Source organism: Pollachius pollachius (assembly GCF_949987615.1).
Source record: "Pollachius pollachius genome assembly, chromosome: 20".
In the NCBI taxonomy this organism is placed as follows: domain Eukaryota; kingdom Metazoa; phylum Chordata; class Actinopteri; order Gadiformes; family Gadidae; genus Pollachius; species Pollachius pollachius.
Window position 1 is genome coordinate 11,590,190 of NC_136953.1, and position 26,869 is coordinate 11,617,058.

General features: G+C 44.6%; 1 protein-coding gene across 1 annotated transcript; it reads right to left on the minus strand.

Moving 5' to 3' along the window:
* Positions 1-2,499: 2,499 nt before the first annotated feature.
* On the minus strand, positions 2,500-25,341 carry LOC307091001 (kinesin-like protein KIF1C). Its single transcript, XM_079757828.1, is given in 29 exon segments — positions 2,500-6,011; positions 6,013-6,238; positions 6,731-6,938; positions 8,830-8,919; positions 9,149-9,478; positions 10,050-10,211; positions 10,733-10,831; positions 11,276-11,348; positions 11,776-11,956; positions 12,268-12,351; positions 13,175-13,269; positions 13,446-13,525; positions 13,895-13,970; positions 14,063-14,142; positions 15,401-15,531; positions 15,629-15,739; positions 15,902-16,050; positions 16,304-16,382; positions 17,271-17,352; positions 17,748-17,813; positions 17,962-18,039; positions 18,954-19,065; positions 19,325-19,536; positions 19,810-19,875; positions 19,989-20,089; positions 20,398-20,476; positions 21,323-21,399; positions 22,515-22,639; positions 24,994-25,341. Coding segments are annotated over 28 exon segments (3,816 nt in total). The 5' UTR covers positions 22,621-22,639; positions 24,994-25,341; the 3' UTR covers positions 2,500-5,428.
* Positions 25,342-26,869: the final 1,528 nt, after the last annotated feature.

Below are 26,869 nucleotides of genomic sequence, written 5' to 3' on the forward strand. Positions count from 1 at the left end.
TTATGGGAAGTAGTGGTAATTAGTTGTAGTTATAGCTATTATCATGTTATAAGTGGTAGTCATTAGTTGTAGCTATTAGTTATAGTAATTAGTAATTAGGTATTGTTATTAGATAGTATTTCAGTATACTATATTTGTTTTCTTTTTCATAAAAGTTTGATGAATAGTTCAAGTTATACAATAATAATAATACTAATTGATCCGTTTTTTATAGCACTTTTCTAAATACTCAAAGACGCTTTACAAATAAGAAAGTAATACATACAGACAGTACAGACAATCAAACAAAAGGGAAAAAATAAACAACACCACAACAATAGGCAACACATTAAGAGAGCGGGAGAGAGTGGAAGATGGCGGAGGATGATTTGTCAAATGTTGTAGGTGGTCCTGAAGAGATAGGTTTTAAGTTGACTTTTGAATGAACAGAGTGTGTCAGAGTTTCGGATGGCCAGAGGGAGGGAGGTCCAGAGGGTAGGGGCGGCGATGGCGAAGGCTCTGTCCCCCAGGGTGTGGTACTTGGTCTTGGTGATGGAGGTGAGAATGTTGGCATCAGCGGAGCGTAGGCGGCGAGGCGATGGAGGAGATCTGTTATGTACGAGGGTGCAAAGTTGTTTAGCGCTTTGTAGGTGGTGAGGACGATCTTGAAATTGATGCGTTGTTTTATTGGAAGCCAATGAAGTTGACGGAGGATGGGAGTAATGTGTTCTCTGGAGGGGGAGTTAGTAAGCAGTCGGGCAGCAGAGTTTTGTACATATTGCAATTTTTGAAGAATAGTGGAGGGGAGGCCATACGGAATGCTATTGCAATAGTCGAGTCTGCAAGTGATGAAGGCGTGGATTAGTGTTTCGGCAGCTGAGGATGAAAGAGTGGGTCGAAGGCATGCAATGTTGCGGAGGTGGAAGAAGGATGTTTTTCTGACGCTGTTTATGTGTGACTTGGGGAAGGAAAGCGTGGGGTCCATGATGATGCCGACATTTCTGACCAGGGGGGAGGGAGTGACAGAGTGACCATCGATGCAAAGTGAGAAGTTCTGGGAGGTGGGGATGGTGGTTTTTGGGCCAAAGATGATAATTTCAGTTTTATTGCCGTTGAGTTTGAGGAAGTTGTGGTCCATCCAGGTTTTGATGTCAGTGAGACAGTTGGTGAGAGTGGATAGGATGGCAGGAGTAATGGCTGTGGTGGTGATGTATAGTTGGGTACTGTCGGCGTAACAGTGAAATTGAAGACCATGGCGGCGGATGATGTGACCTTGTGGGAGCATGTAGAGGATGAAGAGGATGGGGCCAAGCACTGAGCCTTGGGGGACCCCGTGTGAGACAGGGATGGTGTGGGATTTGTGGTTGTTGATGGAGATGTATTGGAATCTTTCAGACAGGTAGGTGAACCAGGAGAGGGCGGAGTCAGTGATGCCAATGGATTGCAGACGGCTGAGGAGGATGGAGTGATTGACGGAGTCGTAGGTAGCACTGAGGTCGAGCAGGAGGAGAAGGGTGAGGGAGCCTGAGTCAGAGGAGAGTAGGAGGTCGTTGGTGACTTTAAGTAGGGCTGTTTCAGTACTGGGGTGGGTTCGGAAGCCGGATTGGAATGTTTCATACAGGTTATTGGAGAGGAGGTATTGCTTGAGTTGTGTTGCAACGGCTTTTTCCAGTAGTTTTGAGAGGAATGTGAGGTTGGAGATGGGTCTGAAATTGTTGGGGTCGTCGAAGCCAAGGCCAGGTTTTTTAAGGAGGGGGGTGATGGCTGCAAGCTTAAGAGGTGAGGGAACGGTGCCAGAGTTTAGGGAGGAGTTGATGGTGTCTGTGATGAGTTGGGCGAGAGAGGTGAAACAGGCTTTGACGAGTTCAGAAGGCATGGGGTCCAGGGGGGAGGTGGAAGATTTCATGGTGGAGAGTATTTTGGAGAGGTCTGCTGTGGTTATTGGTGAGAGGATAAGAAAGCCGGTAGTCAGGGGTTGAAGGAAGTGGAGGTTCTGAGTCAAGGCTTTTGGCAGAGGAGGTGGCAAGCTGGTTGTGGATGATTTCTATCTTGGAGTGGAGAAATGATAGGAAGTTATTGCATTTCTCCGGGATGAATGAGGATGAGGTGTTATCCTGGGGTTTGAGGAGTTTATTTATGGTGGAGAAAAGAGTGTGTGGGTTGGAGGATCCAGAATGAATGATGCATGTGGTGCATGTGCTCTTTGTAGGCGAGGGCGTGTACTGTGGACCGGTTTTCTTGTGTGGTCGTTCTAGTTGTCCAAGTTGTTTTTTGAGTTTGTGAAGTTCCGGGGTGAACCAGGGGGCCGAGTGAGTGAACGTGACAGTTTTAGTTTTCAGGGGGGCCAGTTTGATGAGGGAGGTAGACAGTGTGTTGTTGTAGATGTTGAAGAGGTCTACGGGGGCTGGATTTACAAGTAGACTACAGTAGGTTTTATAAAGGTTATATTTACAGCTATAGTTATCACAGTAGACAAAAGTCGCTACCATTAATAGCTATAATTATGACAGTAGACTCCAGGAGGTTTTATAAGGTTTTATTTATTACCGTAGTGTTTCGGGTACAGTTTGGATCAAAAAACAAAAACAAACAGAAAGATAGCCTGGCCAATAGGATCAGAGGAACGCTAGGGGAGGCGTGGCTTAACAGCAAGCTCATCTCCTGATGGGTTACCTCCTGCCACACAGTACCAAACTGTGTCTCCATGGTAACGGCTTGCTGGGGTGGGTTTTGAACAGGGCAAGCCAATCAGTACGGTCTGCTTGTACTAGCCCCGCCCCCAAAACAACATCAAATAAACATGACAGTTAATAAAGTTTCTCTAAACCAACCCACAGACTTTTAAACCACACCTACACACACACACACACATGCACACACAATGGCATTCATATACACTTTTTCTATCTCTCTCAAACACACACACACACACACACACACACACACACACACACACACACACACACACACACACACACACACACACAAGCCCTCTTCAGCAGCTGTGAGAGCCAGATATTAAGGAGAACTAAAATATGTAAAATATTGAAAGACTTGAGGACAGTAAAATATATCCGAAAGGCGGGGTTACAATACAGGAAGCACCCAAATCATTAGCCAATCAAAACAGGCAGCAGACAAACCATCAGCCAATCAAAACAGGAAGCAGTCAAACCATCAGCCAATCAATAAAGGAAGCACACAAACCGTCGGCTAATCAAACGCACAAGATGAAAAAACAAAAGGTCTATCCCAAAAGTCAAACCAGAAAAAAAAAAACAGCATTTTCCCTTGAGTGCCAGCAGCAACCCTCAAGATGGCAGCAGGCTTCTGGCAGCCAATCAAATCCACTTCCTAGTCTACTCTTCTTCATTCATGTCATCGCAACTCCAATGCTACAGGAAGTGTTTCCCCGGCTCTTCCTGAGTAAAGGCCAAAAGTCAAACAATCCTACTCCCACAATCCTTTGCTCCGTGTGCCTAGTGGGGGGTCTGAGAGTGCAAGTGTTGCTTAGCAACAGGAACACGACAGCCAATAAGAAAAGCTTTGGCGCTTAGCGCTTCAAACCTGCAGCACCTTTATTGTTCCTTCTCTTTCTTCGTGTCCTCTGACCCTTATTTATCTGTCCTTATATCGTTCACTCCTTCCTGACCCTCCATCCTTCAGGGACTTTGCTATGGAAATGCATCCCTACATCTGTCCTTTAACCTCCCATATCCCCTTGGTAACATAGGCCTACACAAGGCCTTGCAGTAGCCTGGTGTAGGTCATTTATAAGTCCAGCATCGTGTGTCTTTTAGCCCCTCCCTCCCCATCATGTGACTAAGGATAGGAAGCATCGGTCATATTCTGCTCATATATTGTCATCACTTCAAATATACACACAAATCCACGTTATATACACATCTAGCATTCCCAACGGTCCACCTAATAGCAGAGCTATATATCTAAACTCTTTTCTTTATGTACACTAGTGGTGGCACCGGAGGCCAGACATCTTTGGTTTGTCCTAATCACTCAACTACAGCACAACATACGCTCAGCTCATACGGGAAGGCCCTGGCTGTAGCATAACAGGTTAGCGATAGCATAACAGGTTAGCTATATCATAACAGGTTCGCTTAGGATGACAGGTGAGCTATAGCATGACAGGCGAGCTATAGCATGACAGACGAGCTGTAGCATGACAGGCGAGCTGTAGCATGACAGGCGAGCTGTAGCATGACAGACGAGCTGTAGCATGACAGGCGAGCTGTAGCATGACAGACGAGCGTAGCATGACAGGCGAGCTGTAGCATGACAGGCGAGCTGTAGCATGACAGACGAGCTGTAGCATGACTTACGAGCTATAGCATAGCATGTTAGAAATGGCATGACTGCAGCATAGCAGGTGAATCAAGGCAGCAGTACACTGGGTTTTGGTTTTCACGGCTAGCGACTCGCTAGCTCCCTGTGTGACGGTGGCTAGCAAAAGGGGCCAGTGTACTGGTGTCTTTTACGTGTAGCGAAGCACGTAAGATACACGGTAGCGCTCTACGTTAGCCCAAAGCCTCTAACCGCTATTACAACTACTCCCATAAAGTGAAAACAAGATGTCTGATATCAAAACATAAACAACTGTCATAGCCCATACACTTTCCCCAATTTCTGTCCCACTCAAGAAGCAAATTATATTAAAGTTGTTTTATGCGTGTTTTATGTGTTATTCTAATATATTTATCAGACCCACACACTCTTAAACTAACAAAACCAAACACCTTCGTTTATCAGAAACCTTTTTCCAAACTGTGGAGAAGTTTTGAAATCGACTCTATAACAAAGCATTATGCGCGACAACATTTTTTTGTGGTCTAGTGTTTTGTAGTTGCATAACAAAGGTTGTACACATGCAAAAAAAAGAAGAAGAAAGAATTGCACTTTTGAAAAACTGATTTGCAGGTGTGGGAATACAAATGAGAAATGTTTTACAGATTCATTGATTTTTAAAACCTACCTAAATTTTTCCACAGGTTCGAAAAAAGCATCAGAGAGCATCAAACGTATACATTTGTTTGCATACTTCCACTCATAATTACTTCAATTAGAATCCTCCATCCCAAAATATTAAAATACACTTAAAATAACCTGTGTTGTAGAGGCAATGAGTAGGCCTACTTTAACACACACACACACACACACACTCACAAACACGCACACACACACGCACACACACACACGCACACACACACACACACACACACACTTTTCTTCATAGCTAACTCCTACATCATTACTGTATATTCCGAGTGGGTATGTCCTGGTTACTGATTGGTTCGGCTGGGTGTGTTGTGATGATTACTTGGCTGTGATTGGTTCAGCTGGCTGTGTCGTTGTAGTTCCCGGTCATCTGGGTTAGTGTTTTTTGTGGTTGCTGGTTGTCGTGGTTACCTGTGGTTACTGCTTGTCGTGGTTACTGGTCATCGTGGTTACTGGGGTTGTTACTGGTCTTGAGGTCCGGGGCGCTGTTCTGTCGTCTCATCCTGGGGGGAGGGGTATTGAACCACGTGGGCCCCATCATACCGGGCACCACCCCACCAGGCCCCGCCCCCCTGGGCCGAGGCAGGCTGTGACAGGATGGGAGGGGGGGGCCTGGCTGGAATGGTGCATTCTGGGGGTTGTAGTAGGGGTGGTGGTAGTGATGGTTGGGCTGATAGCCTCCCCTACCGACTCCTCCCCCCTTCTCCCCCCCGGGGCCCGGGGAACACCCCCTCCTCTGTCTCTGTCGCCCCTGGTGCCCCCCCCCGCCCTGGTTACCCTGGTGACCGCCCTGGTTGCCCTGGTGACCACCCTGGCCGCCGTGATGCTGGCCGTTGCCGGGGTGATGGTTTCCGTGCGGAGAGCTGTCCAGGGAGTTGCGGCGGTAACGCCTCTGGTTGTTGTTGTTGTTGCCGTGGTGATTGTGGTTCCCCGGGTTACCCTGGCCAAAGGGCTGGCCCCGCTGCTGCCAGGCGCGGTGGGGGCTGGGCGAGCGCATCCGGGGGGGGGGGAGGGGGCGGAGTCTGGTAGGTCGGGGGCGGGGACTGGGAGAAGCCCTCCAGCCCCCCCTCAAGCCCCAGCAGGGCCATGCTGGCCGGTCCCCATGACAACCGGTGGGCGGGGTTACTCTTGAAGGGGAACTTGAGTTTACAATCCTGAGGGGGGATGAAGCGACCTGTCCCCGGGAGGTGGACCACCGGGACCCCCGCTGGTACCCCCGCCGGGACCACCACCGGGCTGGGCCCTGAACACAACAAGACGCCATATATATCATACACACCTTATGTATATTATACACACGTTATGTATTATACCAACACATTATATATTATACATACAATATATATAATAAACACCTAATATATATCATACACACACACTACATATATTATACACATGTTATATATTACCAACCCATTATATATTAACCATACAATATTTATAACACACACACACACCATATACATTATACACACGTTATATATTACCAACCCATTATATATTAACCATACAATATTTATTACACACACACACACACCATATATATTATACATACGTTATGTATATTATACACACGTTATGTATTATACCAACACATTATATATAATACATAGAATATATATTATACACACACAACACATACTGTATATTATACACACGCTATATATTAAACACACAATATTGTTTAATAAGTCAACGTGAGTAATAATAAGTAATAATAACGCAGGGTACACACCCTGACCGCTGCGTAGTTTCTGCAGGCTGAGGATGCGCTGCTGTTCCACCTTCAGCCAGCGGAGGCGTCCTCTCCTGAAGGCGGGGTCGTCGTCCATCAGACGCCCCACCCTCACCTGGGGCTGGGGGCTGGGGCTGGCCTCGCTCTCGGTCCCGCCCCCATTCTCCTCCGAGGACACGCCCCCCTCCTCCCCACTCTGATCATCGTCCTGCAGAGAGCCAATCAGAAGCCAGTTCCACAATGAGGTTCAATATGTAATTGTATATATAGTAGTATATAAAGTAGCATATATATATATATACAGTGGGGCAAAAAAGTATTTAGTCAGCCACCAATTGTGCAAGTTCTCCCACTTAAAAAGACGAGAGAGGCCTGTAATTTTCATCATAGGTAAACCTCAGCTATGAGAGACAAAATGAAAAAAAAAAATCCAGAAAATCACATTGTCTGATTTTTTAAGAATTGATTTGCAAATTATGGTGGAAAATAAGTATTTGGTCACCTACAAACCAGCAAGATTTCTGGCTGTCACAGACCTGTAACTTCTTCTTTAAGAGGCTCCTCTGTCCTCCACTTGTTACCTGTATTAATGGCACCTGTTTGAACTCCTTATCAGTATAAAATACACCTGTCCACAACCTCAAACAGTCACACTCCAAGCTCCACTATGACCAAGACCAAAGAGCTGTCAAAGGACACCAGAAACACAATTGTAGACCTGCACCAGGCTGGGAAGTCTGAATCTGCAATAGGTAAGCAGCTTGGTGTGAAGAAATCAACTGTGGGAGCAATTATTAGGAAATGGAATACATACAAGACCACTGATAATCTCCCTCGATCTGGGGCTCCACGCAAGATCTCACCTTGTGGGGTCAAAATGATCACAAGAACGGTGAACAAAAATCCCAGAACCACACGGGGGGACCTAGTGAATGACCTCCAGAGAGCTGGGACCAAAGTATCAAAGGCTACCATCACTAACACACTACGCCGCCAGGGACTCAAATCCTGCAGTGCCAGACGTGTCCCCCTGCTAAAGCCAGTGCATGTCCGGGCCCGTTTGAAGTTTGCTAGAGAGCATTTGGATGATCCAGAACAGGATTGGGAGAATGTCATATGGTCAGATGAAACCAAAATAGAACTTTTTGGTAAAAACTCAACTCGTCGTGTTTGGAGGAGAAAGAATGCTGAGTTGCATCCAAAGAACACCATACCTACAGTGAAGCATGGGGGTGGAAACATCATGCTTTGGGGCTGTTTATCTGCCATGGGACCAGGACGTCTGATCCGTGTGACGGAAAGAATGAATGGGGCCATGTATCGTGAGATTTTGAGTGAAAACCTCCTTCCATCAGCAAGGGCACTGAACATGAAACGTGGTTGGGTCTTTCAGCATGACAATGACCCCAAACACACCGCCCGGGCAACGAAGGAGTGGCTTCGTAAGAAGCATTTCAAGGTCCTGGAGTGGCCTAGCCAGTTTCCAGATCTCAACCCCATAGAAAATCTTTGGAGGGAGTTGAAAGTCCGTGTGGCCCAAAAACATCACTGCTCTAGAGGAGATCTGCATGGAGGAATGGGCCAAAATACCAGCAGCAGTGTGTGAAAACCTTGTAAAGACTTACAGAAAACGTTTGACCTCTGTCATTGCCAACAAAGGGCATGTAACAAAGTATTGAGATGACCTTTTGTTATTGACCAAATACTTATTTTCCACCATAATTAGCAAATAAATTCTTTAAAAATCAGACAATGTGATTTTCTAGATTTTTTTTTTCATTTTGTCTCTCGTAGCTGAGGTATACCTATGATGAAAATTACAGGCCTCTCTCATCTTTTTAAGTGGGAGAACTTGCACAATTGGAGGCTGACTAAATACTTTTTTGCCCCACTGTATATATATACACACACACATGTAGTAGTAGTAGTTGTTTATATATAAAGTGTTGTAATTGTAGAAGATTTGTATAGTTATGGATAGTATGGATTTGGGGTGTGGTGGAAGTTGTGTGTAGTGTGTAGGTCTTGATTAGTAGTAGAAGGATACAGTGTGTGTATAGTGTGCAGTGTTTGTAGTTTGTGTAGTGTGTGTAGTGTACCTGCACAGGTATTACACTCTCCATCTTCACCATTCTGTCTCTGAGGGATTTGATCTCCTCATCCTTCTGGTTATTCTGCAGCTTCACCTCCTGAGAGACGGACAGGTTAGAGAGACAGACAGGTAGTCAGACAGACAGGCTAAAGAGACCGACAGATTAGAGAGGCAGGCGGGGAAACGGTCAGGTAGACAGAAATGTTATAGGGACAGGAAGGGTAGAGAGACAGGCAGGTTAGACTGATAGGTAAACACACAGAGGGACAGGTTAGAGGGACAGACAGGTTGACAGACAGACCGGTTGGACGGGCAGACAGGCTCACCTGGAGGATGTCGGTGAGTTTGTCGATGTGAGCTTTCAGGTCGTAGACTCCTCCACCCTTGTCTCCTCCTCCTCCCCCCTCGCCTCCCTCTCCTCCTCCTCCTCCTCCTCCTCCTCCTCCTCCTCCTCCTCCCCCCTCTCCTGCCTCCTCGGCCGGGGAGCTCCTCTCGTCTCCGATGCCCACCGTGTCCCACACGTCCTGGGCCACGGCCCTCCAGCTGTCCCTCTCCCCCGGGTCCTTCTTGGTGTACATCCTGCACAGCTCCTTCATCTTCACGATGGACAGAGCCTCCATCTCCTGCCGCGAGTGGCGGAAGTCCCCCAGCGCCACCTGCAGGTCAACACACACACACACATACATCAGTATAGATGTATAGAGAATGTGGGATATATATAGTGTTTATGTTGTAAAGTAGTGTATATAGTATTGTATATAATAGTGTTTGTTGTGGTGTATGGAGAAGTTTATATAGTGAATAGTAGGGCTGGGCGATTAATCGAATTTTGATTGCGATTTCGATTTTAGCGTGAAACGATCACGAAATTAACATGATCAAGTTTTTTTTTTTAATGTTTTATAGAAAGGGCAGAACAGCTGGATACATATCTGTACATTATTTTAGATTGGAACATTTTCTTTTAGAACATTTTGTGTATTTTTTTAAAGCGAAATTTTAAAGTTTTTTTTTGGAGAGACATGCTGAATAAATACGTTTTCAAACTCAAAAATAATCGTTTGAATAATCGTGATTTCAACATTGACCAAAATAATCGTGATTATGATTTTTTACATAATCGAGCAGCCCTAGTGAATAGTACAGTATATGCATATGTATATATAATATAGGCTTTATATAGGGTACAGTGTATATGGTATAGTATATAGTACAGTATATACACACCTCGTAGCAGATCTCTTTGACGGCCTGCATGCGGAGGTCTTCTATGGTGACCCTCTTGGGGTCTTTGCTGATCCGACGTCTCTGGGGGATCTGGTAAACTCTGAGGGGCTCCCTCCTCTTCCCACTGCTCGGCAGGCCACACCTCTTCACTATGGACTGGACCTACACACACAGTATACATTATATATATACGTTACCTATACATTATATTTAATAATGCTGGGCAGGTAGTTTCTCCCTCGGGGAAGAGGGTGTAGTTTGTAGTGTTAAGTGATATGCTCACATTATTAACATCAATTAGTTTCTCCCTCGAGGAGATGTATAGTATGTAGTATTTAGTGGGTATTTAATGAGTATTCTTATGTTATTAGCCGGTACTTTCTCCCTCAGCAAGGTGAGGTGTAGTGTGTATTACTGAGTGAGTATTTAATGAGTATTCTTATGTTTTTAGCTGGTACTTTCTCTCTCAGCGAGTTGAGGTGTAGTATGTATTACTGAGTGAGTACTTAGTGAGTATTCTTATGTTTTTAGCTGGTACTTTCTCTCTCAGCGAGTTGAGGTGTAGTATGTATTACTGAGTGAGTACTTAGTGAGTATTCTTATGTTTTTAGCCGGTACTTTCTCCCTCAGCGAGTTGAGGTGTAGTATGTAGTACTGAGTGAGTATTTAGTGCGTATTCCTACGTTGTTAGCAGGTAGTTTCTCCCTCAGGGAGGAGATCAGTCTCCAGGTTTCTTCACACGAACGCTTGTCCGAGTCGTCTCCACTGTCACTATCTGCATACTGCAAACACACACACGCACGCACACACACACACACACACACACACACACACAGGTATAAGGACATACACACACACGAGAAGCAAGCGCGCGCACACGCACGCACACACACACACACACAAACACACAGGTACAAGGACATACACACACACGAGAAGCATGCGCGCGCACGCACACACACGCACACACACACACACATACACACACAGGTACAAGGACATACACACACACGAGAAGTAAGCGCGCACACACACACACACGCACACACACACACACACACACACACACACACACACACACACTCGGTCGTGAACATACTCGTCACATAACTGACACTGGGTCACTATGGACCCTAGGCGGCTCTCCTGTGTGGATGAGAACACACTGTGTGTGTGTGTGTGTGTGTCTCTCTATTTATCTACATAGACGGTCTAGGTCTCTCTACCAGTCGCTGTTGCTCCAGCAGTAGGTCAGCCTCCTCCTTCTCTTTGCGGTACTGTATCTCCATGTCCTGCAGCCTGCAACATCACCAAGACACCATCAATGCACTGATCAATGTATCGGTATACTGATACAATAACGATGATATCAATATATATATTCTCTCTCTCTCTCTGTATTAGGTCTCTCTCTCTCTCTGCACTAGGTCTCTCTCTCTCTCTCTCTGCCCTAGGTCTCTCTCTCTCTCTGCCCTAGGTCTCTCTCTGCACTAGATCTTTCTCTCTCTCTCTGCACTAGGTCTCTCTCTCTCTCTCTGTGCACTAGGTCTCTCTCTCTCTCTCTACCTCTCTCTCTCTCTGCCCTAGGCCTCTCTCTCTCTCTCTGCCCTAGGCCTCTCTCTCTCGCTCTGCCCTAGGTCTCCATCTCCAGCTTGATGTCTCTGCCCTCTCTCTCTCTACCTCTTCTCCATCTCCAGCTTGATGTCGATGCCCTCTCTCTCTCTACCTCTTCTCCATCTCCAGCTTGATGTCGATGCCCTGCTTCTCCAGCAGCTCTCTCTGGGCGTAGTTCCAGTCCCCGGGCTCCTCCTGCTGCTCTGCCGAGGCGCTGCGCTCCCGCTCCAGACGGGCCTGCTCCGGGTGCGTGAACCGGAACACGTGGTTCTTCCCCATCACGATGCGGTAACCTAGCAACACACACGCACACACGCACGCACGCACGCACGCACGCACGCACACACACAGATAACACTGATATTAAATTGGAAGTCTGTGTGGTTACTGGTTAATGCCCAGAGTAACCAATAGAGAGTGGTCATCTCCCAGTATAACCAGTACAGACTGGTTATTTCCCATAATAACCAGTAGACACTAGCCATCTCTTAGTATACCAGTAGAGACGGGTTATTTCTCATTACAACTAGTAGACACTAGTCATTTCCCAGTATAACCAGTAGGGACTGGTTATCTCCCAGTGTAACCAGCAGAGACTCCATACCTTGCTTGAGGATGACTGAGTCTGTGATCTGCTTCCCGTTAACGTACGTCTCCGCTCCCACCAGGGGCTCCAGAGTCACCACCACTAGAGAGAGAGAGGCAGAGAGGGAGATTCATGGACTCAGTAGTTCAATGGTTCAATAGCTGGATATGAATATACTAACAGTGAATCAGCAGAGAGTCGTTGAGAATTTGAAAGGCAGGAGAGGTGGATTTCCTGAACCAATCAGATGCTTGGATTGGTCAGAAATTTCCAGGAGCATTCCAAAATGTAAATACTCTCACACAGAGGCAGGGGACGGTCGACCGGAACAGATAGTCTTACAGAGCGTTTCACTCGCTATAGGCTGACGGAGGGCTGCCATTTGTAACAATTTACACACACAAAAAAAACCTGTTACTACATGTTGACCGAGGCTACTGTCACCATGGCGACAATTATGGAAACAATACCTGACAACCTCCCTGGCATGCTGAGAGGAAGAGAAAGAAGAATGTTGTTACACACACACAAACACACACACACACACACACACACACACAGACACACACACACACAGAGTCATAGGCATTCACCAAGACATAGCTAAAAGTGAACAAATGCAGTAAGACCAACAGACAGTCACTCAGAAAAGTCAGACAGACAGGCAGGCATGCAGACAGACAGCCAGTCAGACAGACAGGCACAAAGGCACACAAGCAGTCAGACAGATAGAAAGTCAGACCGACAGACATGTTAAGAGACAGTCAGACAGTAGGTGAGACAGGCAGACGGAGAGACAGACAGAAGGAAGACTGAAACCCGTTTAGAACAGACAGACGGTTGGAGAGACAGACAGAAGTGGAGCGACAGAAGGAGAGACAGACATTCGGAGGGACAAAGACAGAGAGAACGTAGCGTGTCTTACCCTCTCCCTGGTCGTTGGTCTCGCTGATGAACACACAGTGGATCTCCTTGATACACTGACCAGACAGTTTAATATCCACATCCTGCTGGCCTACCCTACACACACACACACACACACACACACACACACACACACACACACACACACACACACACACACACACACACACACAGGTAGAGAGGCAAAGTTAATACCTTATGAAGTACTATTTTTACAAACATACACACACACACACACACACTTACATACTCTTACATAAACACACACAAACCTGGTGACTCCCTCTTTGATGTAGTATAGCAGACATTCAGACATCAGAGGGTCTTCGTTGAGGTTGACCAGGTGAGGAGTCTGGAGATCAATAACATAATCAATAATGAATCATTAACATAATCCTAACATATCAATAACCTACTCAATAATATATGAATAACATAATCAATAATGAATCATTAACATAATCCTAACATATCAATAACCTACTCAATAATATATGAATAACACAATCAATAATGAATCATTAACATAATCCTAACATATCAATAACCTACTCAATAATATATGAGTAACATAATCAATAATGAATCATTAACATAATCATAACATATCAATAACCTACTCAATAATATATGAATAACATAATCAATAATGTAACAATAATAAAATCAATAATATATCAATAGCATATTCAATACCATGATTGAAATAAAGATAGTTTACCCCTTTAGGTGAAAAGACTCCTAGAGTTCCTCCATCTTCTTTAATGGAAACACCCATCTCTGCCAAGAGAGTCTCCCTGACACACACACACACACACAGTATTGATTAGTCTCTGATCAGCAGTGATACCTCTTTCATAATAATTGATCAGTCCTTGTTTCTAAATACCTCTCGAATCTGATGGATTCTGTTTTCCTCAACTTCTCCTCCCAAGTTTCATTCAACTCTGCAATTATCTTCTCTGTTTCCTGCAATTGAATGATTTAACATCACTACACACACACACACACTTTACATCAGAACCACACACGCTATACATTACTACCACACACACACACTATTCCACAATACACACTATACATCACCAACACACACAATGCATCACTACCACACACACTATAAATCACCACCACACATACTATACATACCTAAAACACACACTATACAACACTAACACACACACTATACATCTCTAACACACAAACTATACCTACAAAACACACCATTCATCACTAACACACATACTTTACATTAGGGATCGACCGATATGGATTTTTTAGGGCCGATACCGATACAGATTTTCTTGAGCCGATATTTGGAGCCGATAATACTCTGGAAATCCAGAGTTCTCGCGAGAGCACAATTTGAATTTGCTCAGCGAGTCACTCTGGGAAAGAGCAATATACTCGTGTATATTCTGGGCCTCCCCTGGCCCAGAACATTAATCAATCACATCGATGTATCAATATAGGCGGGCCAAAAGCGTTGCTGTTTTACCGACCGGATACGGCAAGAGTCTTATCTATTGGTTAGCTCCACTGGTCTGGATACGTCACCCCTTGTATTCTTCTGATATTTTCAAATGCATGCTTGGTGCCGCCCCTTGAGTTGGGCCATTTTCATTACTCGTTGCCAGACCCTACAGCTTTCTAGATGTGGGTCTGGATTTCCAGGCTAAGCCTCCCTCAATTTACATCATAAAAATGACACAATGATGATAACAAATGTTACAATGTCTCAATTTAAAAAAATGCAGAAAAAAAAAATAAAAAATAAAAAACGTCCGATACTCGAAAAAATATCGGCCGATACGATACACGTAAAAAACGCACATATCGGCCGGCCGATATATCGGCCAATCACTACTTTACATCAGAACCACACACACTATACATTACTACCACACACACTATTCCACAATACACACACTATACATCACCAAAACACACAATGCATAACTACCACACACACTATACATACCTACCACACACACTATACAACACTAACACACACACTGTACATCTCTAACACACAAACTGTACATCTCTAACACACAAACTATACCTACAAAACACACCATTCATCACTAACACATACTTTACCTTCACAACATAAACTTCTCACCACCTAAGACAAACACACACACACACACACACACACACACACACACACACACACACACACACACACACACACACACGTGTAATTGATGACTCCATCACTCACAAGTAGTCTTTCGGCCGCCTCCTCCTTGCTGATGGTCGGGGTAATAGGCTCCTCCCCCTCATCTCCATCCTCCCCCTCCTCAGTCACGTGATCATTATCCAAGAGATCATCCCCTTTAGAGTCAGAGTCCCCTGCACATGCACATCAATAACTGAGGTTACACACACCCGCACACCCACGTGCACACGGGTCCACACACGCACACACTCTACACACATATGCAGTCACCTGAAGAGGCGTGGCTACGTCTAGCTGGAAGGCCATTGGCCGAAAGAGACAGAGGAGGGATTGGAGACCCACCCTCAACAGATGCTGCACAGCTATTGGCTACCTCTAGAGCTGAGAGAGAGACAGAGAGAGATAATCTGTTTAAATAGTGATTGTTAATAACTATATGCTATCAATATATGTGTGTTTGTTAGTACCAGTGTGTGAGTGCGTGTGTGTGTGTGTGTGTACATGCGTGTGTGTGTGTGTGTGTATGCGTGTGTGTTTGTTTACCGGTTTGTTGCAGCAGCTCATGTAATCCCTGAGAGAACAAGAGGTCTCTCAAACGTGTCACCTCCTCCTTCAACTCTCTGATCAGTTTGGCATTGGGGTCCTCGTTGATGACCGCGTTACAACGGATCTGTTTGGCTCGGTCGGCATACCTGAAACACAGATTATACCATATTACAATCCCTACATACACATATTATACCAGACCATCATGCCTAAAAACAGATTATACCAGTTTATACCAGATTAACATACCCACATGCAAATTATACCAGATGACAATTTCTACACACTGAATTATTCAGATAATACCAGAGCATCATAGCTACACACAGATTATACGGACGGACAGACGGACAGACGGACGGACGGACGGGCGGACGGACAGACAGACAGGTGTCTCACCTCAGGGTGCTCAGGGTCTCCTCATAGTTGATGTCCGCCGGACTGAGAGCAGCGATCATGGCGGTACGCGAGTTGCCTCCTGGAACACAAGTACCTTCACGTTAGCACACATTACACAACGCTCACACGGTACCATCAGTCCACTCAGATCAGCCGGCCAAGGCCCTCTGAGCTACATTAACGCTGCCATCTCATTGCATAGTAGCAGTTAAAAAGAAAGCGAAAATAAAGAACTCTCCCTTGTAAGTACTGAAGAATAAAAGTATTTGGAAATCTGAAGTCGCCCTGGAAAAGTTCTGTTACTACTATGGTGTTGGCATTCTCACAGCTGCTGGTCTACTGACACAGGGAAACTATCTAACAAATAACATACCTTTTATATAAATATAATTATATAGCTAATATATCATACATTTCTTCCAGCGAATCTCTTAGACATCAATATTGAGCTCCCCAGTAATTGTTGCGTTTTGTGTGATATATATTCAGTTTGGTAAATCTAACGTGGACTATGAAGTAGTCTGGCGGACAGGACTCGGACGGGACTGTGATTAGAAAGCTTTTCCGTTGCCAAGTCGTTACTAGGATCTTCACTATTAACTATAGTAATAAAGGTAACGTCTGCATTCCACTTGAATCTCATGTTAACTGATTTTCCGGCTTTAGTCAGATCATTTGTGTTTCCAGGAACTCAACAATTAGTGTGAGATAAACAAGTTTAATTTTGAGACAGAATTGCCCAACAAGATGAATCGACAAGCTAATATCTGAAAGACCTTGGTAGAAGCGAGATTATCCACTCCTGGGCAGGATGTTAATAATGCATGAGTTACGGCTTGGTTTGCCTACGGGACGTAACCAAGCCGTGGATTATCTCTTTCTCAACACACGTTAACACACGTTACTCCGCACGGTCATGAATACTGCGTTAGAGATGTCGAGCGTGTTTCAATGAGAACAGACTCACCCAGGTTTTCCTTAAGGAGCCAGGTTAGGACTGAGTCTCTGTAGGGAATGAAGTCACTTTTCCTCTTCTTACACCCCTGCGTCTAGAGGAATACAACATGTATTATAGCATGTCAGTATTTGTCAATATAACATGTTGCATGTTATTAATATGCTTTTCCTCTTCTTATACCCCTGGGTCTAGATAATCACATTGTATTTGTATGTATTATAGAATGTTTAATATAATACAATATAACATGTGACTGTCACATGTTATAACGTACAAGCCTGCTGATAGAAACATGCAACATGTTACTATAGCATGTCAATATAATACAATATAACATGTTACATGTTATTGTTATGCTGTTCCTCTTCTTACACGCCTGCTGCTAGATAGATGCAACATGTTACTATACCATGTTCATATTATACAATAAATATACAATATATGTTAAGATAAGATGTTGTTGATATGCTGGGTGTGTGTACCTACCATCTCAGCCAGAGCTGATATCACCTTCCCCAGTGTGGTTAGAGATTTGTTGATATTTGCTCCTTCCTGCACACACACACACACACACACACACACACACACAGACACACACACACACACACACACACACACACACACATTAACATATAAGATATAAGATAGAATATATGACAAATAATTGATGACCTCATCATAAACTCTATTGTCTGCTTACCTTTAACCTGGTGCCCTTCGCCCCAGAGGAGTCTGCTCTCTCACTTCCTGCTAGGTCTACCAGACTGATCTTACTAACCTGGAGAGTGAGGGAGAGAGACTATTACTACCAACACATGAGAGGGAGAGAGAGACTGTTACTACCAACACATGAGAGAGAGAGAGACTATTACTACCAACACATGAGAGAGACTGTTACTACCAACACATGAGAGAGAGAGAGTCTATTACTACCAACACATGAGAGAGAGAGACTGTTACTACCAACACATGAGAGAGAGAGAGACTATTACTACCAACACATGAGAGAGAGAGAGTCTATTACTATCAACACATGAGAGGGAGGGAGTATATTACTACCAACACATGAGAGGGAGGGAGAGACTACTACTACCAACACATGAGAGAGAGAGAGACTATTACTACCAACACATGAGACAGAGAGAGTCTATTACTACCAACACATGAGAGAGAGAGACTATTACTACCAACACATGAGAGAGAGAGAGACTGTTACTACCAACACATGAGAGTCTATTACTACCAACACATGAGAGAGAGAGAGTCTATTACTATCAACACATGAGAGGGAGGGAGAGACTACTACTACCAACACATGAGAGAGAGAGAGACTATTACTACCAACACATGAGAGAGAGAGAGACTATTACTACCAACACATGAGAGAGAGAGAGACTATTACTACCAACACATGAGAGGGAGAGAGACTATTACTACCAACACATGAGAGAGAGAGAGACTGTTACTACCAACACATGAGAGAGAGAGAGAGACTATTACTACCAACACATGAAAGGGAGAGAGACTATTACTACTAACACATGAGAGAGAGAGACCATTACTACGAACACATGAGAGGGAGAGCGAGAGAGAGAGAGAGAGAGAGCGATAGACAGAGAGAGACAGAGACAGAGACAGAGAGAGAGAGAGAGAGAGAGAGAGACTGTGGATGTGTTTCACTGAAGTCGTTACCTTCTCAGTGTCGAGGCCAGTCATCTGGTCTCTTCGTCGCTGTGTGAAGACGATGGTGAAGACTGCGTGGGACCGGGACGACGTCTCATTCATGTTGGTGGCTGCTACTGTCCTGGATCATTATAACATCATCAATACATAACCAATACAGGATCAATACATCAATACAGGATCAAAATATGATCGATATATCGTCAATAAATAACCAATACATCATCAATACATATTTGAGTGAGTGTTTGGCGCTAATTGAGTGTGTGTTGCCAGGGCCTCAGAAGCAGGTTTGTGGATATAGAGTGTGCGCTGTGTATAGTACAGTGTGTACATAGTATATACAGTAATATATATAGTATATATACAGCACATGTTACCTAGCCTGGTTGCCGGCGTCCATCAGCTCATGGACGTCTGAGAAGCAGGTGACGGCCAGCTTGGAAAGATCCTCTACGTAGGGCCCCAGGATGGGATGCTCCCGAACCCGCAGGCTGCCCCGGGCCGAGGGGTCAGGGTTGTGGTTGGGGTAGGGGTTGGAGGGGTTGAGCAGGTCGCGCACACGCTCACAGTAGATCTCCATGTAGGACACCTGCAGGGGGAGGAGCTTAGGTCACCCGGCCCGACAGGGTACGACTTGTGCAAATAACCCAAACCGTTAAAGGTCCACCAGAGATCCTGGTGTGTGTGTCGGTGTGTGTGTCTGTGTGTTTGTGTTTGTGTGTGTGTGTGTGTGTGTGTGTGTGTGTGTGTGTGTGTGTGTGTGTGTGTGTGTGTGTGTGTGTGTGTGTGTGTGTGTGTGTGTGTGTGTGTGCGTAAGCGTGTGCGTGTGCGTGTGTGTGTGTGCGTGTGCGTGTGCGTTTACCTCTACAGAGTACTGGAGGTCTGGGTCTGTATTTTCTCCGGTTCGCCTGAATAAATCTTCACACATCTGGACAGAAAGACACAAGTTATACTGAGATATGATACAGTATACATATGATACATATCTATCTGATACAGTGTGCATATAATAGAGTATATGTCATACAGTATATCATCTACCTGAGGTATGATTCCTTCTTGTCCGGGCTCCTGTCTGCCCATCATAGTGTAGCTCTTCCCTCCTCCCGTCTGACCATACGCAAAAATACACACGTTGTATCCTGGAGAAACACATCACCAGCGTCATCCTCACCTTCATCACCGTCAACATCACAACCATCATCTTCACTTTGATCATCATCGTCACTCTCATCACCAGCGGTTCGCCAGACAGTGTTTGACCACCTAGGATTAAACCTTGTGATTGGACAGTGTTTGGACCATCCAGGATAAGGCGTTGTGAATGGACCTGTGTCACCGCCTAGGATGGAGCTTAGGGAGAGGACAGTGTGACCAACGAGGACGGACCGCTCTAATTGGACAGCGCGGGTCAATCTAGGACTAGGCATTGTGATGGGATATGCGTTACCTTCGAAGGCATGCAGCAACATCTCTTCCCCGATGTCCTTATAGACCTGCTTCTGAGACACAAAATCGGGCTCTTCCACCTGAAACACATTATATGACATACTGTTTTACTGACTGCTCCCTCACGGTCACGCAACACAAGGGGGTTACGGACCCCTTACGTCCTTGCGGACCCTCCTTGTGTCCACCGCAAGGGCCTGACGTGCGCTTCTCAAAAAATTGTAACCTTCCGTCGAGGCGACGCAGCAGCAAGGGCTGTGATTGGTCCGCTCACTGAAACCCGACGCAGAACCAAAACAGGTTCAGGACTGCGTCGAAGCGTCTGCGTGGTCCTCGCGTTGCGTGACATGGAACCCTAATCAGCCCTTTAGGCTTTGCCCCATCTCCTTTCAATTACTTCATTTAACAGAGCTGAAAGTGGCACGGGTCACCAGGACCAACACTAGGGGGGGCTGTGGTACCATATAGGCCCACCACATTGGAACAAGCGGTGCTGTCAGTATGGGAAGTACATGTAAACGTTGGAATGGCCCAGCACTTGTGATCAGGGAGTGCCCTACACATCCCACTTTAAGACCCATCTCAAACAATGGCTTAAGGCAAACCAGAACTGGGATTAGTTCTAGCATGACATGCTGTACAATGTGTTTAGTCATTTACTACATTTGTATTTGCATGTTGTCACTTGTAAGGTTTATGTAACCTGCCTAAGGAAAACAGATGTAAATAAGCCTTTCTGTTAAACTTCGGCATGTTTACATCTTGTATTTTATTTTTACTGACAGTAACTTGCTCTGTCCCTTTCAAATAAAAGTTCAATCATTAAAATAAATGAAAGAAATACATATTTATATATATAAACACATATATATATAGACAGACATGGTTTTAAAATGATTATCCACTTTGTGTGTGTGGCATCTCACCGTAGTGTGTGACCAATAGGAATAGTCAAACGTGAAGTTCTTCGCTCCATCTTTGGGTTGTTTGGGGTTGGAGATACCTGGACACACACACACACACACACACACACACACACACACACACACACACACACACACACACACACACACACACACACACACACACACACACACACACACACACACACAATAAAGTTTAACAAGATAAATCCTATTTAATCTAATAATATATATAATAATAAATAATAAAATATAAGATAATCCTATATATCATTATGATATATAATTATTTCTAATATCATAGGACCGGCACAATACGAGCTAATTGAATGGGTTAGTTGGGATGTCCCCGTGTAGCATTCCTCCACACACTCTGAAACACACTGGAATGCAGTGGGCGCATGTGTGCGCGTTTGTGCGTGTGCGTATCTCTAAAAATAAACAGTTACAGATCACATGACCACCAAGAAAAGTTTGTCAATAAATAACAACACACTCCACTCCACACTTACACTAAGTGTAGTATTGTGTAGTATAGTATAACGTTTAGTGTGTAGTAGGAGTGTGTAAACTACAGTGTGAAACAAAGTGTGTAGAAGTGTGTAGTAGTGTGCATCATAGTGTGTAGTAATTTGTAGTTTAGTATGTCGTGTTTAATAATGTTTTTAGGGTCTACCATAGTGTGTAGTTAGCAGTATATTGTGTAGTTTGTATAATAGTGTGTAGAGTAGTGGGAGGCAGTGTGTAGTGGAGTGTTTACACACAGGTTGTGTTGTATAATGCGTAGTAGTGTGTAGGAGATTGTGTACATACAGGTGTTGATATTTAGTGTATAGAAGTGTGTAGAAGAGTGTGTACATATATGTAGTGTTGTATAGTGTGTGAGGTAGTGTGTAGTAGAGTGTGTACACACAGGTAGTGTTGTATTGTCCAGAGTAATGTGTACCAGATTGTGTACATACAGGTGGTGACGTTTAATGTATATAAGTGTTAAGTAGAGTGTGTACATATCTGTAGTTTTGAATAGTGTGTGTACTAGTGTGTAGTATAGTGTGTACAGGTAGTGTTGCATAGTGTGTAGAAGTGTGTGGTATAGTGTGTACATACAGGTAGTGTTGTATAGTGTGTAGTAGTGTGTGGTAAAGTGTGTACATACTGGTAGTGTTCTATAGTGTGTAGTAGAGTGTGTACATACAGGTAGTGTTGTCCTTCATCTGGATGATACAGCGAGCGTTGCGGTTGGTCTCTCTGGAGTTAAAAGGGCGGACCCTTACCGCCACCTTGACCGACGCCCCCGCCATCTTAACTCCGCTCCCACACCTACATTTAGCCAGTACCACAGCTCATCAGAGATCAGCCAATAGGAACGCAGCACATTAGATATCATCCAAAAGCAAGAGAGCACATCAGATATCCATCAATAGGAACACAGCACAATATATATCAGCCTGCAGGAAGACAGCACATCAGATATCAGCCAATAAGAACAGAGCATAATCTTCAATATGTGTGTCTAGTCCGATATCTAGTGTGTGTGTGTGTGTGTGTGTGTGTGTGTGTGTGTGTGTGTGTGTGTGTGTGTGTGTGTGTGTGTGTGTGTGTGTTTGAATGTTCTGTCACGTAACACCTCCGGTATGTCGATTGCTCACCTAGAGACACATACACAGCCGACTTGACTTATGTATGCATGTGTGTGTGGTTTTACAGGCTAGGCTAGTTTAAACTGTGTGCTATCTGCTACGTTCAAACACACACAACTCATCTAAACAGAGAGATAGAGAGAGAGAGAGAGAGAGAGAGAGAGAGAGAGAGAGAGAGAGAGAGAGAGAGAGAGAGAGAGAGAGAGAGAGAGAGAGAGAGAGAGAGAGAGAGAGAGAACCATCCTTATCAGGTTAAAAACAAATTGAAAGAAAACAACGAGAACACGAGTTGACACTGGTTAGTCTAGCTTTTACAAGACACAAGTCATAGAGGAAGGTACAGTCTCATAGCCTGGCTATAGAGAAAGGTACAGACTCATAGCTATATAGAAAGGTTCAGACTCATGGCCTGGCTATAGAGAAAGATACAGACTCATAGCCTGGCTATAGAGAAAGGTAGACTCACAGCTATAGAGAAAGATTCAGACTCATAGCTATAGAGAAAGATTCAGACTCATAGTTGTAGAGAAAGGTTCAGACTCATAGCTCTAGAGAAAGGTTCAGACTCATAGCTCTAGAGAAAGGTTCAGACTCATAGCTCTAGAGAAAGGTTCAGACTCATAGCTCTAGAGAAAGGTACAGACTCATAGCTGTAGAGGAAGGTAGACTAAAAGCTATAGAAGAGAAAGGTACAGACTCATATCTATAGAGAAAGGTAAAGACTCAAAGCTATAGAGATAGGTAAAGACTCATATCTCCAGAGAAAGTTACAGACTCATAGCTTTTGAGAAAGGTACAGACTCGTAGCTGTAGAGAAAGGAAAAGACTCAAAGCTATTGAGATAGGTACAGACTCATATCTAAAGAGAAAGTTACAGACTCATATCTAGAGAGAAAGTTACTGACTAATAGCTATGGAGAAAGGTACAGACTCCTAGCTGTAGAGAAAGGTACAGACTCTATAGAGTTAGAGCCTATACATCCAAAACGTTCCTCTGTTGCTTTGGCAACGTCAACCTATGTCAATGTAGTTATTTAAACAGAGGGAGAGAGAGAGAGAGAGAGAGAGAAAGAGAGAGAGAGAGATGGAGATGATGAAGCACAGAGGGCTTTTAGGAGGAATTTGATAATGAATGGTTCCCATACCACTACAGCTGTCTATCCCTCCTCTCTCTCTCTGTCTCTCTCTCTCTGTCTCTCTGTCACTCTGTCTCTCTCTCTTCCGTAAAATAGAGAGGGAGGGAAAAGGAGGGAGAAGGAGAGAGAGAGGGGGCAGATGGAGAGAGATGGAAAGAGAGAGTGACAGAGAGAGTGATAGACATAATGGTCGTTGTGATCTAATCAGTCGACAACATTAGAAACACAATCACACACCAAACAGGTATGCGCACCGCGCACACAAACAGCCCCGCACGCACGGAAGGACGGGCGCACACACAAAGTCACATACTGTCTGGCGAAACACGCACGCCCGCGCACACATAAACACACACACACAGCTGATTTGCCTTCTACAGGAAAACTTGAGCAGGACAGTTTATCTTTAGAAGTAGTAAGTCTTAGCCTGACTAACTACTTCTGTTAGCATAAGCAAGCTTAGTTAGCACCTCCCCAGGCAGTAGTAGAACGCTCCATCCCTGGCAGCACCCACTGACTACTGAGACCCGGGTACCGTTCAAACACGTTGAAGACAGACAGACCACCCAGTTAGAGACTCGGTACCGTTAAAACATAGCTCATGAGCTGGAGAGACAACAGAGAACGTTGGGTTAGGGTTCCACACACACACACACACACACACGCATCACGCATCACGCTCACGCATATACGCTCATATACACGCACGCGCACACACACATACACACATATATATGTGTAACGTTGTATATACAGTTATATATATCTTTAGATACACACAGGCATATAAATACACGCTCGTGCGCACACTAAAGCACACACACACACACACACACATATATAAATACACGCACGCGAACACACACACACACACACACACACACACACAAACACACACCTTAATTCTTTGATAACGGGGATTCCGTGATCGGTGGTTGGGGGGTTTTCTCGATATTTCCCGGTATGACGAAACACCCGGTCCGTAAAATATGTGAAAAATAATTAAAACATTAATAAAGTAGGAGTCCGGACACGACGGAAACTTCGGGCCCTGCGGTGAGGAATCAGGTCCGGTCAGTCGGTGAACAAGTCGGTAGTTTGATACCGGTGCTCGGTCGCCTGCCGGACGACACACCGGAGTGCGGATGAACGGATGAAAATATAAAAGTTTTAAAAGAAAAGAAAAGAAAAAGAAAAAGAAAAGGGCGAGCGGAGCGGCCGGTGGCGTGGCCGCGCAGCGTGTGTGTGCGCGCGGCCCCGTGACTGAAGTCGCCCTGTCTCGAGATCTCGCGACCCCTCCTCCTCAAGTCCTCGCGATATGTTGGAAGCGGCAGCGACCCAAACGGCGACACGCGGAGCACGCTCGTTCGATTAAAGTGACAGTGTTTCGATGTTACATGTGATAGGACACCTATGTCTCGCTTCCACCTAAATTATCAGAATTCCAAAAAAAAAAAATGATGATATGATTTGAAGATCCCTCCCAAACTTTTTTGATTGAACAGAGAGAGAGAGAGAGAGAGAGAGAGAGAGAGAGAGAGAGAGAGAGAGAGAGAGAGAGAGAGAGAGAGAGAGAGAGAGAGAAATGGGTAATAGTGAAATAGTTCGATTCACTCACACACCGACCACTTCTTCACTGTTTGTACAGTGCATGCTATCGATATTCACTGTGTGTATCTTTGTATGTGTGAGAGTGAGAGAGAGAGATGAGGTTAATGTATGTTAATAATATGGCAATCATTTGGTACTGACATGGTGATTAAGTGGTAATGCAGGAAAGACTAGGCAGGTAAATCCATTCAGTATCTATCTTTAGAATCATGAGACATCACTAATGATTCAATCACATTCCAACTTAATAGACTGACAGGCAAGCATGCAGTCAGACAAACAAACAGATAGTCAGGCAGACAGCAGAGACAGACAGAGAGGCAGATAGGCAGTCAGACAGACGGACAGATCGGCAGGGAGACAGGAGAGAGACAGACAGAGAGGCTGATAGGCAGGCATATACTAACAGTAAGTGTCTTTAACTCAAGACAATAGGAGGATAGTTAAATGGTACGCATGCTGTCATTGGTTAAAAAAACCACCACACCCAAACTTGCTTCTTTCCTGCCTCTCCCCCAGCCATCTCTTCCTGTGTCACATGATGTATGTTTACATTGGCAGTAGCCTACCTCTCCCTGGTGTATGTGCGCTTCCATGTAAAAGGGGAGGGGTTTGCACCATGTGACCAAGGGCAGACATGGACATGTCTTCCACAGTTGCACATTTTACCCAAGATGAGCAAACTATAACTAACCAAACAATAAAAATGTAATAATATAATCTATGGTAAAATCAACCCAGTTGCTGCTGCCACAGGCAAAAAGGAGAGCTGGCAAAAAAAAGGCCTACTGTGACAATGCACAGGTAATAAGCTTATTAATATCACTGCCTCGTCACTCAGGCACAAGTAGATCTGTGTATGATGACAAGTAGATCTCAATTTGTAACTCAAATTGTGTATTTGATTAAAGTAATGTTATGCTTTGATGTGTTCTTATGGTGTGTAAAACCATTTTACCCATATTATTTTTGGCTGCAACCCTGGGAATGCAGACCTCAATCTTGGAGTCTTTCTTCTATCATCCCTCCATTATTCTGTCCCTCTTATCCCTTCATCATTCTGTCGTTAGTCTTTCCATCATTATATCTTTTCTCTATCATCCCTCCATCTAACGGTCTCTCCTCCATCGTCTCGCCATCATTCAGTCCCTCTATTATCCCTC